This window comes from Podarcis liolepis (assembly GCF_965112155.1).
Source record: "Podarcis liolepis genome assembly, chromosome: 13".
Classification (NCBI taxonomy): Eukaryota; Metazoa; Chordata; class Lepidosauria; order Squamata; family Lacertidae; genus Podarcis; species Podarcis liolepis.
The window spans coordinates 27582519-27596220 of NC_139573.1; the positions used below are offsets into that span (position 1 = coordinate 27582519).

A 13702-nucleotide genomic window follows, 5' to 3' on the forward strand; every position below is an offset into this window, starting at 1 on the left:
TTCTAAATTCCTGTATGAATTGCAAATTTCATAGAACCCTTTTTAAGGGCCTCCTTGACATCATTATTTCTTAAGCTATATACGATGGGGTTGAGAAGGGGAGTCAATATGGTGTACAGGAGAGAGAAAACTTTGTTCAAGTCTCTCAGGATGCTTGTCTTGGGTACAATGTAGACTATAATCAGCGTCCCATAGAAAACTGTCACCATTATCAGGTGAGAGGAGCAAGTAGAGAAAGCCTTCTGCCTGCTGGAACGCGAAGAGATCTTCAGGATGGAGGTGATGATGCAAACATAGGATGCCAGGGTCAACAGGAAAGGAGGAAAGGCACACAGTGATGACAATATTAAAATTGAGGTGTCTATTGTATGTGTATTACTGCATGACAAGTCAATGACTGGGCCAATATCACAAAAGAAGTGGTCAATCTCATTAGGGCCACAAAAGACTAACTGGGACATGAGAGATGTGGTTATGGTGGCAGCTAAGCCCCCACTCACCCAGGAACCAGCAGCCAGTTGAAGACACAATCTGTCTGTCATTTGGATAGCATAATGCAATGGCTTGCATATGGCTAAGTAACGATCAAAGGACATTGCGGCTAGGAGAAAGCACTCTGTAGTAACAAGTATGCCAAAAATGTAAAACTGTGTAACACAAGCAGTGAATGAAATGGACCTGTCCCCTGTAAAGAGACTATAGAGCATCCTGGGCATGATGGTGGAGCTGTAGAAGGTCTCCAAGCAAGACAAGTTCCCTAGGAAGTAATACATGGGTGTGTGAAGGTGCTGGGCAGACACAACAAGAAAAACGATGATGAGGTTCCCAGAGATGGTCACAATGTAAATCGCCAAAAACAGCAACAGGAGAACAGTTTGCAGATTCTGACCACCCTCAAACCCCAGGAGAATAAATTCTGTGATCATGGTTTGATTTGCCCCATTTTGCACTTGCCAGGAGATCATGTAGATAAGATTTGCACACTGGAAAACAAAAAAAGAAAGGAGAAAAAGGGTCGAACTAAACTGAAAGCATATTTGAAAGAAGCTAGAAAATGTATAGGTGTGGCTCTCACAAGGTGTGGCTCTCACTGGATATTTTTAGCCACACACTTGGCAGCAGCTGCTGCTGCTCTTGCTGCTTCTTCTCCTCTCTCTCTCTGTCTCTCTCTGTTGTTCCTCTCCTAGCAGAGGAGGGTGGGGTTTTGGGGGGGTAGTAAGAGGGGCACATAAGGGACGCGGGTGGCACTGTAGGTTAAACCACAGAGCCTAGGACTTGCTGATCAGAAGGTTGACGGTTCGATTCCCTGCGACGGGGTGAGCTCCAGTTGCTCGGTCCCAGCTCCTGCCAACCTAGCAGTTCGAAAGCACGTCAAAGTGCAAGTAGATAAATAGGTACCACTCCAGCGGGGAGGTAAACGGCGTTTCCATGCACTGCTCTGGTTCGCCAGAAGCGGCTTAGTCATGCCGGCCACATGACCCGGAAGCTGTACGCTGGCTCCCTCGGCCAGCAAAGCGCGATGAGCGCTACAACCCCAGAGTTGGTCACGACTGGACCTAATGGTCAGGGGTCCCTTTACCTTTACCTTTAATAGGGGCACATATCATCCAGCACCACAGGATTACTCAAGACTTTGAGATTGTATTGCAGGGCAGATCTCAGTGGTTTTATTAAATTCTGAAGCTGAATTGATTTTGCACAGCAATATCAAAATATCAAAAAGCAACATCAATAAGCAATATCAGAAATATCCAGTGGTGATAAAATGTGGACCTTGTCTTTTCCCATTCTGTAAATATGTGAGAAAGGTTGCCTTACCTTTAAACGTGTCTACTGTAGAATGAGCAGTGTTGTGAATTCTCTCAGCAGCAATATCAGCGCCTGAAGGTTCAAAACATCCTTTGACATCTTTAACTCCAGTACATGTCTTCAGGCTGATACTAACAAGAATGCAGGGAATCAATCTGAACACTTCTAGATCATGATGTCCCAAAGGCATCGCTCTTATTTGCCATTGATCCTAAAGGGGTGCTTAGCACTCCTCTTTGGGTTATTTACTCCTTTTATCCTGGAGGAATGTGTAATCTCCCTTGACATTTGTTCACATCAAGAATGTCACCTACTTTAAACTGCCAGAAAATTAATTCTACTTTGAGCATGCAGTAAAATTTAAGGTCAGGCAGAGCCATCAAAATAATATTGTTTTCCTTTTGTTTTGCTACTGTGATTAACTGTACAGAAAGAAACTCGTTGAAGTTCATGGGGCATGAACTAGTCAAGCCAAAACACTTTCAACTTCCATTTGCTTCCAGAGGGAAAGCTAGGCACTTGCTAGCATTGCTCCCATTGAAAAAGAAAGAGGCTGGGAACTATTTAACTTGGACTACTTTGTCTATATATTAGTAATAGGCAGTCCTGGACTACACACACTGAGGGAATGATTCAGTCCCACAGAAGCACTGTTACAAGGTATGCATCTGAACCCATATGTGTGTCCACCACTTACATGTGTTCTATGCATATTCCTGAGAGGATTCAAAACTTTTCCCATAGTCAATATGTGCATGTGTTATGAATGTATCTCTACTGTTAACCCATATACCTAATAAAAATGTTCACAAACAAGAGCATTAAAGAAGAATCGGTTTATGACATGAAAGACAGAGTATACAGATGCTCTTTCGGACAGCAAGGTTACAGGTGGACAGCGGTATATATACAGTGGTACCTCGGGTTACAGACACTTCAGGTTACAGACGCTTCAGGTTACAGACTCCACTAACCCAGAAATAGTACCTTGAATTAAAAACTTTGCTTCAGGATGAGAACACAAATCGCACGGTGGCAGCGTAGAGGCAGCGGGAGGCCCCATTAGCTAAAGTGGTACCTCGGGTTAAGAACGGTTTCATGTTGAGAACAGACCTCCAGAAAGAATTAAGTCCTTAACCCGAGGTACCACTGTACCTTAGATTTGAAGGGCAAAAGAGATTCTCTAATTACCCAAGCTTGAGCTGTGAACACAACCATTTGCCATAGTCACATACTAATCAGAAAGAGAAAAGGAATTAATATACCTGATCTAGCTGTAAGTAGATCATTGAGTCAGGGATAGAAGATGTGTGCCTTTTGTTTGAAAATTAAGATTTGCCCTTAAAATCTTATATCACCATGACTACAGTGTGTGTCACTCATTCCTTGGTCCATATTCTACCAAAGCTAAAAAGTTCAACCTTGAGATCAGAGAGTGAAAAGGGAGTTCTAGTGGAGCTCTGAGCTTCCCAACGATTGAAAATCTGGGGCATGAACACTATTTTGAACCCGTGTAAATCTCAGAAAAGGAGGTGGAGCTTCCTGGTTGAGTTAATATTGTAGTATCGTCATTCCTTGGAATCATTGCTTCTTTCTTGCAAGTTCCTGTCTGTTTACCACTTTGTTTACTCTGGTTGAAGTTGAAGGGACATGGTCCTAGTTAGAAATGACTAATTGGTTATCTGTGTTTTTCTTGAATAATGAATTTATTAATATAAGACAATTTCATCATCTAGGCAGAATTCTATTCCTTTTTACATGAAGTGATGATTAAACTTGGTTGGAAAGTAACACAGGATCAGGGTGCTGACCTTTAATTTAATATTAAGAGTTCCAGATATTTGCTTGTACTTTCCGGGATATGTATAAAGCAAGGTCTGTTACCAGGGTCAAAGACAGCCCATTAAAGGGCATATTTCATATTCAGGTAATGCCAACTGCACTGATGCCCTGCTCCTCAGTTATAATCCAGATTCACCCAGCATTACAGCACTATTAAGGATCATGACACAGGACAGGTGCAATCCTGCTTCTACCTCTTCCCCATCCCCGCTTCTGTGCCTAACAGTAAGTTGGGAGAGGGGAATTTAAAGAGGTTTTCAGATAATGTTTTTGGCATGCGGCCAAAGTGCGAAGAGAAAGTGGACACGCCCCCCCCCCGAGCTGAAAGACCCACCCTAACATCTGCTCCAAAAACAGGTTCCTAGAGCTCAGTAGGCATAAGCTCACCACCCTGCTTCGATTAGTGGTATTAGTACTACTACACCTGCTTTTGAATTCTGGTGCTGGAGGAGACTCTTGAGAGTCCCATGGACTGCAAGAAGATCAAACCTATCCATTCTGAAAGAAATCAGCCCTGAGTGCTCACTGGAAGGACAGATCCTGAAACTGAGGCTCCAATACTTTGCCCACCTCATGAGAAGGGAAGACTCCCTGGGAAAGACCCTGGTGTTGGGAAAGATGGAGGGCACAAGGAGAAGGGGACGACAGAGGACGAGATGGTTGGACAGTGTTCTCGAAGCTACGAACATGAGTTTGACCAAACTGCGGGAGGCAGTGGAAGGCAGGAGTGCCTGGCGTGCTCTGGTCCAGGGGGTCACGAAAAGTAGGACACTACTAAATGACTAAACAACAAGAACTACTACACCACATCATACTCATTTCTGATTTGCATGAACTCATTTGTTTATTGTGGCAGCCCCTGCACTTTAGAACTCCCTGTCTGTTGAGATCAAGCAGGTGCTTTCTGTGTACTCCTTTCAGTACCTGTTAAAAACATTCTTATTTAGACAAGCCTACCCAGATGCTTAGAAAATTGAGGTCATTTGAATCTGTTTTAGTATTTTTATTTTTGTGTGTTTAAGGTTGCAAATTTTTCTCAAGTTTATTGTTTGATTATTTTTGGAATCTGCTTTGAAGTTTTTAATAATCAAGTGGCATATACATTTTATGAAATAAAAAAATTAAAAGAAATAATTGAGATACTTAATTGTGCAGGTCCCTGATATGCATATATAATAGCTCCTTTCAGATGTGGCACTGAATGCATGGGCATCATGTAATGAAATAATCATAAATAAATCATAACCATAAATCATTACATCATAAATAATCATAAATCATTACATCATAAATAAATGTAATGAAATAATTGGGCTACTTAATTGTGCAGGTCCCCGATATGCATCCATAATAGCTCCTTTCAGGCATGGCGCTGAACACATGGACATCATGGAGTCAGGGTTGGTAGGGATATTCCTGAGGGCCAATGGCCCAGCAGGCTGGGAATTTATCCTTGCCCTGGACACCCGTCCAAGCAACGCTATTGGTCAGTTGGTCTTGTGCTTAGGGGAACACCCTCTAATTCCTGCCATCATTGGCCAATTTGGTGGCAGAAGGACGATCTAGCCTGCAATCTAGCCAGTTCACAGAGGAGACCCAGGGTACACTTGCAAAGCTGCCCATCCAAGAAGAGGGAAACGTACTTCCTGTTTCTCTCTCCACACATTCAGTGTATAGACGGAAAGGAAATGGTTTAAAATGAGTACAGACAGCAGGGGATCTCCCTTAAATCAATGGTACTTGAGATTACAAAAAGCCAGTGCATGCAAGTGTTCTTTTTCACACTATGTCACTGATTGTGTCAGGTGTGTATGTCATGCATAATATAATCAATGTATTAGAAGGCAGGGTCAAACACAAAAGGGAATAGCTACTTGTATGAAGGGGAAGACTGAACTTGCTCCTCATATACAAATTTAAATAGTTGCAGATACTCCAGTCTAACTGGAATGGAGGGAAAGATGATTGAGAGCTAAATGATTATTACATGTAAACAAGACATGATGCTCACATCAGAAGTAAAGGATTCTGGAAAGAAATTTGCTTACACCTATGGAGGATAGCAAACAGAAGTGTCTCCTCCACAAGGGCAGAGCTGCAATGCTAGATTCCTGGCAGCTGCATACTGGGAGGGATAGAGATGAGGTTGGCAGAGGTTTATTCAGTGCAGGTGCATGGGCAGAACAAACTCTCCGCCACTTCACCACATCCTCCTGTCCTTCCTTGTAGGTAGCAGCAACACCATTTTCAGGAAGCTAGCATTGCGGCTCCACCAGGTGAATCACTTCTGATAGCAAAAAAATGTGTTGGAAAAGGAATGATACTGTTTGCCTCACCAGCATATTCCATCTCAGGTTTGCAAAAAATAAAAATAAAGACACACACACCCTTCTTTATATGTGACTGTGGCAGGCATGAATATACTAGCACTTTAATTTGTCTCATACCCACATATGCACAACCCTTCACACTTTGATTATTATTTTTTGGCATAATTTCTATACACTTTCCTATTTATAAAATAATGGTTGCAACAAAAAGACAGGACCAATAATCAGCTAAGAACTACTATACACAAGTTGTCTATAAAGTCAAACCTACAACACTGGAAAAGCTATCTGCCATTACCAAGGAGGCAATCCAATGTGAATGCCTTTTGGGCATTACAACAGTATTAAGTAGGGTAATGTGTGTGTGATTTTTCCCCACGGAAAAAATAACATCCTCAACGAGGAGCAAAATCAACTTCTAGATAAACAAGCATATTAAACGATGGCCCTGCATTCTTTCCCAAATGCAACATTTAGTAAATGTTTTTCTGAAGGCTTCCTTGACCTCTCTATTTCTCAGGCTGTATATCAGCGGGTTGAAGAAAGGTGTCAGGACTGTATAGAAGAGAGAGAAGACTTTGTTGAGGTCTCGCAGTGCATCTGTTTTGGGCAACATGTAGACAATCATGATTGTTCCATAGAAAATGGACACCACAGTGAGGTGTGAGGAACAGGTCGAGAAGGCTTTCTGCCTCCCACTGGTGGAGGGGATTCTCACAATGGTAGATATGATATAGACATAAGATGTCAGGGTCAACAAGAAGGGAGGCAAGGAACATATCGCAGCCAGGAAGGTGGTTAAAAGTTCAATCACGTGTGTGTCGCTACATGAGAGCTTTAATATTGGATTGAAATCGCAAAAGAAGTGGCTGATTTCACTGTGGCCGCAGAACCTTAACTGGTGCATTAAATATATAGTCACGTTAATAGCCAATGAACCGCTGATCCAAGATGCAGCTATTAGCTGGAGGCAAACTCTGCCATTCATCAGTACCGTATAGAGCAGTGGCTTACAAATTGCCACATACCTATCGTAGGACATTGCTGCTAGGAGATAACATTCCGAGGCTGCCAAGAAGCCAAAGAAGTAATATTGGATCATGCATCCAGTTACAGAAATGGTTCTTGGACCTCTCTCAGAGAGATTGGCCAGCATCATGGGAAGGATGTTGGAGCTGTAGCAGGTCTCCAGGCAGGACAGGTTTCCCAGGAAGAAGTACATGGGGGTGTGAAGGTGGCGATCAGCCACAACAAGCACAACAATGAGAATATTCCCAAGCATGGTCACAATGTAGATCACTAAGAAGAGCAGGAAGAGAGGAAACCGAAGATCTCCTAGATCTCCAAATCCCAGCAGAAGGAATTCAGTGAGGACTGTTTGATTTCTCAGTTCTGCTTTTGCCATTGTATTAGCTTCACACCTGGAAAGATTAGATAAACTCTACTTCAGATGGGCAGAAAGGATTAATATACAATAGCTCTTTTCATTTGCACCCATAAGATTTAGATGTTGGCAGTTATACATCAGGTATTAAACTAGAGAGAAGAGGGTGGGAGGAGGTTTTCCAGGACAACTTTTCAAGTCGTAAGTGAACACAACTAGAGGGCTCAAACAAATATTTTCCCTTTCCATCACTAGGAATTTTTAACAGGACCTAGGTTGACCACGATGCACATTATCCTTAATAATATATTTGCTTTTTAATTCTTCATTAATAGTAGCAAATACTAGGGATGGACAAACCTCACAATTTCAGTTTCTCTTAGTTTTTCTTTTCTGTCTTATACTTGGTTCACATTTCCACACCATGAAAACATTCATACAATTTTATTTTGTGCACATTTCACCTAACATACACTTGCCTGCACACAAGACAACCAATCTAGAATGAGGCTACCAGACTGATGACTGGGAGCGGCCACAGGGACCATATAACACCAGTCCTAAAGGATCTATATTATCTCCCATTACATTTCCAAGCACAATTCAAAGTGTTGGTGCTAACCTTTAAAGCCCTAAATGGCCCTTGGCCCCGTATACCTGAAAGAGCATCTCCACCCTCATCGTTCAGCCCAGTCATTGAATTCCAGGTCTGAGCATCTTCTGGTGGTTCTTTCACTGCAAGAAGTGAAGTTATAGGAAACCAGGCAGAAGTCCTTCTTGGTAGTTGCATCCACTCTGTGGAACACCCTCCCGTCAGATGTCAAAGAGATGGACATTTATCTGGCATCTGAAGGCAGCCTGTATAGGGAAGTTTTTAATGTTTGGTGTTTTAATTTGCTGGAAGCAACTCAGAGTGGCTGGGGCAACCCAGTCAAATGGGTGGCATATAAATTATTATTATTATTATTATTATTATTATTAGGTCACAGGTTTAATCCCCATACATGACAACTGCTTATTCCTGCATTGCAGGAGGTTGGATTAGATTATCCTCAGGGTCCCTTCCAACTCTACAATTCTATTATTCTATTATTTTATTTATGACACCTACATTTGTCCTAATGTACAAATGGCTTTTAATGCCCATTGTGCCTTTAGAGTTTCAATCAAAGCACATGGCAACCTCTTGCCAGCCGTGTCCAGATGCTTCTGTTTCTTTCCCCCCCCCCTCCTATCTCATTCTTACACATCAATGGAAAAGCCAGTAGTTTGCTTACCTTATTCCTCGTTATCACTGTTTTCATGTCTCAGTTGACTGTAGTATGTTTGCTTTGATTAATAACATTTTTAAAAATGTATAGATTACAACATGCCCATAGTGCTGGAATTCAATTTACTTCTTCTGCTGTATCTCTGTTCTGAAAACAGCCTCTTCTCATTATCCCCATCTTATTCCTGACCTCAGTTCATTCTTGAAATTAAAAAAAGGCATTTTTGTTTTCAGTGTTTCTTCTCTCCATATATATTCCATCAGAATGATTATCGCGTTGCATCTCTCTCTTCCCATAGGGAAATCACAGTCTCCTTTGACATCATTTTAATAATAGGTGTTTTAATGCTAGAAGCAGCAAACTACCTGTACTTATGTACTTAAGCATATTGCAATTAAACTACTGACTTCAAAGCTTGCTCTTTTTTAAAGAATATCATATAGGAACATAGAAAGCTGCCTCATAATGAGTCGCCCCATTGGTCAACTTAGTATTGTTTGTACTGACAGAAGCTCCCAAGGGTTTAAGGCAGGGAGATGCCATGCAATGAATCTAGGACCTTCTCTACTCAAGGGAGATGCTCTGTCACTGAGCTATGGCCCTTCCCCTTTGAGTTTCCCTGGAAGAAATCAACAGTAAGCAAACAGAGTAAACAATGGCTCAAAACAGAAAGAGGCAAATTAATTTTATGCTCTACTGTAAGTGGGCTTACAGGAATGTGCATACTGGAATTTGTCCTCACTTCGTACACATCATAGTGTGGCTGTGGCAGCCTAAGCTGTTGAACAATGGGAGGGAAGAGAGTTGTGTGAATGAGCTAACCCTGTGCCCCTCCTTGTAAAATTATTGAAATGTATGAAACTGAAAATCATAATTAATATTATAATAAAAAATACAGTGGTACCTTGGGTTTTGAACTTAATTCATTCCGGAGGTCCGTTCTTAACCCGAAACCATTCTTAAGCTGAGGTGTGCTTTCACTAATGGGGCCTCCCATTGCCCCCACACCACCGGCGTGCAGTTTCTGTTCTCATCCTGGGGCAAAGTTTTCAACCCAAGGTACTACTTCTGGGTTAGCGGAGTTTGTAACTCAAAGTGTTTGTAACCCGAAGCATTTGTAACCCAAGGTTACCCACTGCAACAATTTTATGACAGAATAAAAAAGGTAAAGGACCCCTGACAGTTAATTGCAGAGGACTCTGGGGTTGCAGCACTCATCTCATTTTACAGGCCAAGGGAATCGGCGTTTTTCCACAGACAGTTTTTCTGGGTCATGTGGCCAGCATGACTAAGCCACTTCTGGCGCAATGGAACACCAAAACCAGAGCAGCGCACGGAAACACCGTTTACCTTCCCGCTGGAGTGGTACCTATTTATCTACTTGCACTGTGTGTGTGTGTGTGTGTGTGTGTGTGTGTGTGTGTGTGCTTTCAAACTGCTAGGTTGGCAGGAGCTGGAACCGAGCAACTGGAGCTCACCCCGTTGTGAGGATTCAAACCACCAACCTTCTGATCGGCAAGCCCAAGAGTCTCAGTGGTTTAGACCACAGCGCCACCTGTTCCAAAACACAATACAAAACAGAATACCAAAACACAAGTACCCACAACTTACTGAGCAATAGTTCCTATCTCTGTGCGGTTCTGTGTCCTTGTTCATGCATCAGTGAAATGGGTACCTTCATTTGTACAAGGAATTAAATGGAATGGAAACCAATGTGAGAACATGTTTTTCCCTGCTGCAGACCATAGGGACAAAACAATGTAGTATGATGGGGTAATTAAGCCGTCCTCATCAAGGGTTTCATAAGCTGGGCCAAATCATTTCCTCCTCAAGCTTTCCCCTAAAGTTTGTTATCCTTATGGAAACTCTGAACTTACCCTGAGCCCATTGATCCCTCCCTCCTGAATGTGTGTGGCTGATTTGTTTACGTTAGCAACATTGGCCTGAGCATTGGCCATTGAAGGAATGGCATAGCACTCAACACAACACTGTTTTTGAAAATGAACGCTTGCCACAAAGGCTGCTCCATTGCAGCAAATAGGCATTGCCCCACCAACCTCATTCTTCCCTCAACCAGCCCCCAACTGCCTGCCTTCTTGCACCTGGTCCAGGGGATGGCACTGCTTATGGCAGCTTTCTTCTCCTTATTATCAGTCTTGCCAGTTGTAGAACATAACAGGGAGGCAGATGAGGACCAGAGCAGAATTAATTGGCTCTGCTCATCATTGGCTTTGGCTCCATCTCCTGTTGAGATCTCTGCCTTCTTCCCCATGAGTTCCAAAAGTCATCAGCCACCAATGTTCATTTGAAAATGCTTTTTAGAACAACAGTGACAACAACAAAAATGCTACTTCCTCTTTCATAGTTAAATAGTGTCCAGGGGATAACCAGCCTTCCTCTGGAAAAGGTATTAAAAAACATGGGGCAGAGCATTTAGAAATACAAACATTCAAAGCTGCTCGATTCAATATCTGCAACAAACCAAAAGAGGAAGTATTTACCACCTTCTTCTTGGAAAACAAACCAATACGGTAAAGGAATAAGCCATTATCGCTAGTTTGCTATCATAGCAGTAGGTAAGAAAGATATCATTAACTGTCTCATACAGGAGTGTGATGGAAGAAGATAATGAACACTGTTGGAAACAGGATGTTGGATGAGGTGGGTTTTTGGTCTGGCCCAGCAGGGTGTCCCGTGTGTGTTTATCCTCTTATAAATGTCATACTTATTTCTCTTGAAAGCGTTTTCACATCAATGTTTTCCAGTACAGTTACCATGAAGACCATCGATCCAGCCTTTCTTTTGCTGTTGTCAGTAAAATTGCATTTTTCTTTTCTTTTTATATTTTCATTCTCTATTTGTAGCTACCTGCATTGAAAGCATGTTTCATGTTTTGTTTGATTTATGGCAGATGAATTCCATGAGTAGCATCCGAGAGAAAAACCAAACAATCATAACGCATTTCGTCCTGCTGGGGTTTAGCGATCTCCAGGATCTGCAGATATTCATCTTCCTGATCTTTCTGTCCATCTACCTTGTGACCATGGCTGGGAATATCCTCATTGTTGTTCTAGTCATTTCTGACCAGCACCTTCACACACCCATGTACTTCTTTGTGGGTAACCTATCCTGCTTAGAGACCTGCTACAGCTCAACCATTTTGCCAAGAATGCTAGCCAGCCTTCTATCCGGAGACAGAACCATTTCTGCAAAAGGATGCATGCTGCAGTTCTGGCTCTTTGCATTTCTAGCAGCAACGGAATGTTATCTCCTGGCAGTGATGTCTTATGATCGATACCTTGCAGTTTGCAAACCGCTGCACTATGCAGCCCTTATGGACAACCGTCTCTGTGTCCAGTTAGTGCTCGTATCTTGGCTAAGTGGCTCGTTAGTAGTCACCACAATTACACTAACAATGGCACAGTTCAGTTTTTGTGCTCCATACGAAATAGACCATTTCTTTTGTGATTTCATGCCATTGATACAACACCTCTGCAGCGGTGCCCACTTTCTGCTGTTGTCCAGTTTCATCACTACCTCTGTGTTTACCTTTCCGCCATTTCTGCTGACCATTGTGTCGTACATTTACATCATCACTGCAATTCTGAGAATCCCATCTGCCACGGGGAGGAAGAAAGCCTTTTCCACCTGTTCCTCCCACCTCTCTGTAGTCACTATCTTTTACGGGGCATTAATAGTAGTGTACATGTTCCCAAATACAGACACGCTGAGCCGAATGAACAAAGTCTTCTCTCTCTTCTACACGGTCTTTACACCTCTGGTCAATCCTCTGATATACAGCTTGAGGAACAAGGAGATGAGCAAGTCTCTGAAAAGAGCCATCGACAAATGCGTGCCAACACAAAGGCTCACAATAATTTCTTATTAAAGTAAATGGGTGTGTGAGACACAGGGCACTTACACACAGTGGTTTATTGTAGATGTGGTGCTTCTCATGCAAGCATTTTTACCCCCAGCATCCATACGATTTTATCCTCACCAAAATGCCATCCCACATGCCCTCCATTTAATCTGTATTTACAGCTTCCGTGTTTGTTTTTGTTTTGTTTTGTTTTTGTTACCTAATGGGCCTGAGTTTAAATGGGATTCTGATACATCTGGATTAAATTGGAAAATAATATTAGATGGCTTTTTTAAAAATAAAAATAAAAATATTGGGTTACAAAAAATACCTGCATTATCTCTTTTTCAGGTCATAGAGCCATTTTACTTTCCAGTTGCATTCAATGTGAGACATTAATGTTGCATACAGTGTGAGGTTGGGGGGGGGAGAGAGAGTGAGAGAGGCTGCGGTGGTAAAGCTTGTGTCCTTTTACTCAGGTTTTTTGTGTCAGCATCACTTGAGTAGATTTTCTTTCTATTCACTTATTATTTTTTCCTTGTCAGTGACAGAGGTTGAGGGGGGCAGGCAGGGCATAGTTGGTTGTCTTTCGTTGACTGCAGTTAGATTTGTTTGCATGGGGGGGCACGCGAGCAATGTGTAAGTGTGTTTGTGTGTTTCTAACCCAGTGGATAGATTGCTGCATTCAACCATTTTTTATTTGGAGTAGTTCCATTGAAATTGATGAGCCTGAGTTAATCATGGTGGTTAATTTCAATGGGTGTACTCAGAATAAAAAAATAGATGAATGCAATCCACTGCTTTTTAAACCTCTCATTATTCTGTCTGCAAAAGAGGTCCTTGAAACTTTCATGTCTGCATAATGATGAAAGGTAACTTCTCATTTCCACTGTGGATTATACTTCACCTCTGGTCTTTTGCTGTGTGAAGGAGGCTGGGGAGATTTGTTTCCCTCACTATGTAACTTAAATTAAGCAAAGTAAATAATAAATCCATGGGGAGTTTTGCATCCTTAATTAAACCTTTGAGAACTACTTGCTCAACATGATGTCTTATAACTGCCAGGAGACACTATACTGCAGCCTTCACCAATGGCTGGGGCTAATGAGAACTGTAGTCCAAAACACCTGGCAGGAACCACATTGAATATGGCTACTTTACAGCTAACAAGAAGTAGATCTTCCCTGTTCTGTCCATTCTTTGG

General features: G+C 42.1%; 3 protein-coding genes across 3 annotated transcripts; 1 reads left to right on the forward strand and 2 right to left on the reverse strand.

Moving 5' to 3' along the window:
- Window positions 1–2: 2 nt before the first annotated feature.
- On the reverse strand, window positions 3–965 carry LOC310692552 (olfactory receptor 6B1-like; the record flags this gene model as incomplete). The annotated part of the gene is made up of 1 exon (XM_083473500.1): window positions 3–965. One exon carries the CDS (start codon window positions 963–965, stop codon window positions 3–5), a length of 963 nt encoding a protein of 320 aa, XP_083329626.1.
- A 5163-nt stretch (window positions 966–6128) lies between these two features.
- LOC310691027 (olfactory receptor 2AP1-like) lies at window positions 6129–9754 on the reverse strand. The gene is made up of 2 exons (XM_083470617.1): window positions 8643–9754; window positions 6129–7402 (listed from the first exon to the last, which is right to left on the reverse strand). The coding sequence occupies exon 2, from the start codon at window positions 7384–7386 to the stop codon at window positions 6400–6402; it is 987 nt and encodes a 328-aa protein (XP_083326743.1). The 5' UTR covers window positions 7387–7402; window positions 8643–9754; the 3' UTR covers window positions 6129–6399.
- A 619-nt stretch (window positions 9755–10373) lies between these two features.
- Window positions 10374–12923, forward strand: LOC310691023 (olfactory receptor 10A4-like). Its single transcript, XM_083470614.1, has one exon. The coding sequence runs from the start codon at window positions 11518–11520 to the stop codon at window positions 12523–12525; it is 1008 nt and encodes a 335-aa protein (XP_083326740.1). The 5' UTR covers window positions 10374–11517; the 3' UTR covers window positions 12526–12923.
- Window positions 12924–13702: the final 779 nt, after the last annotated feature.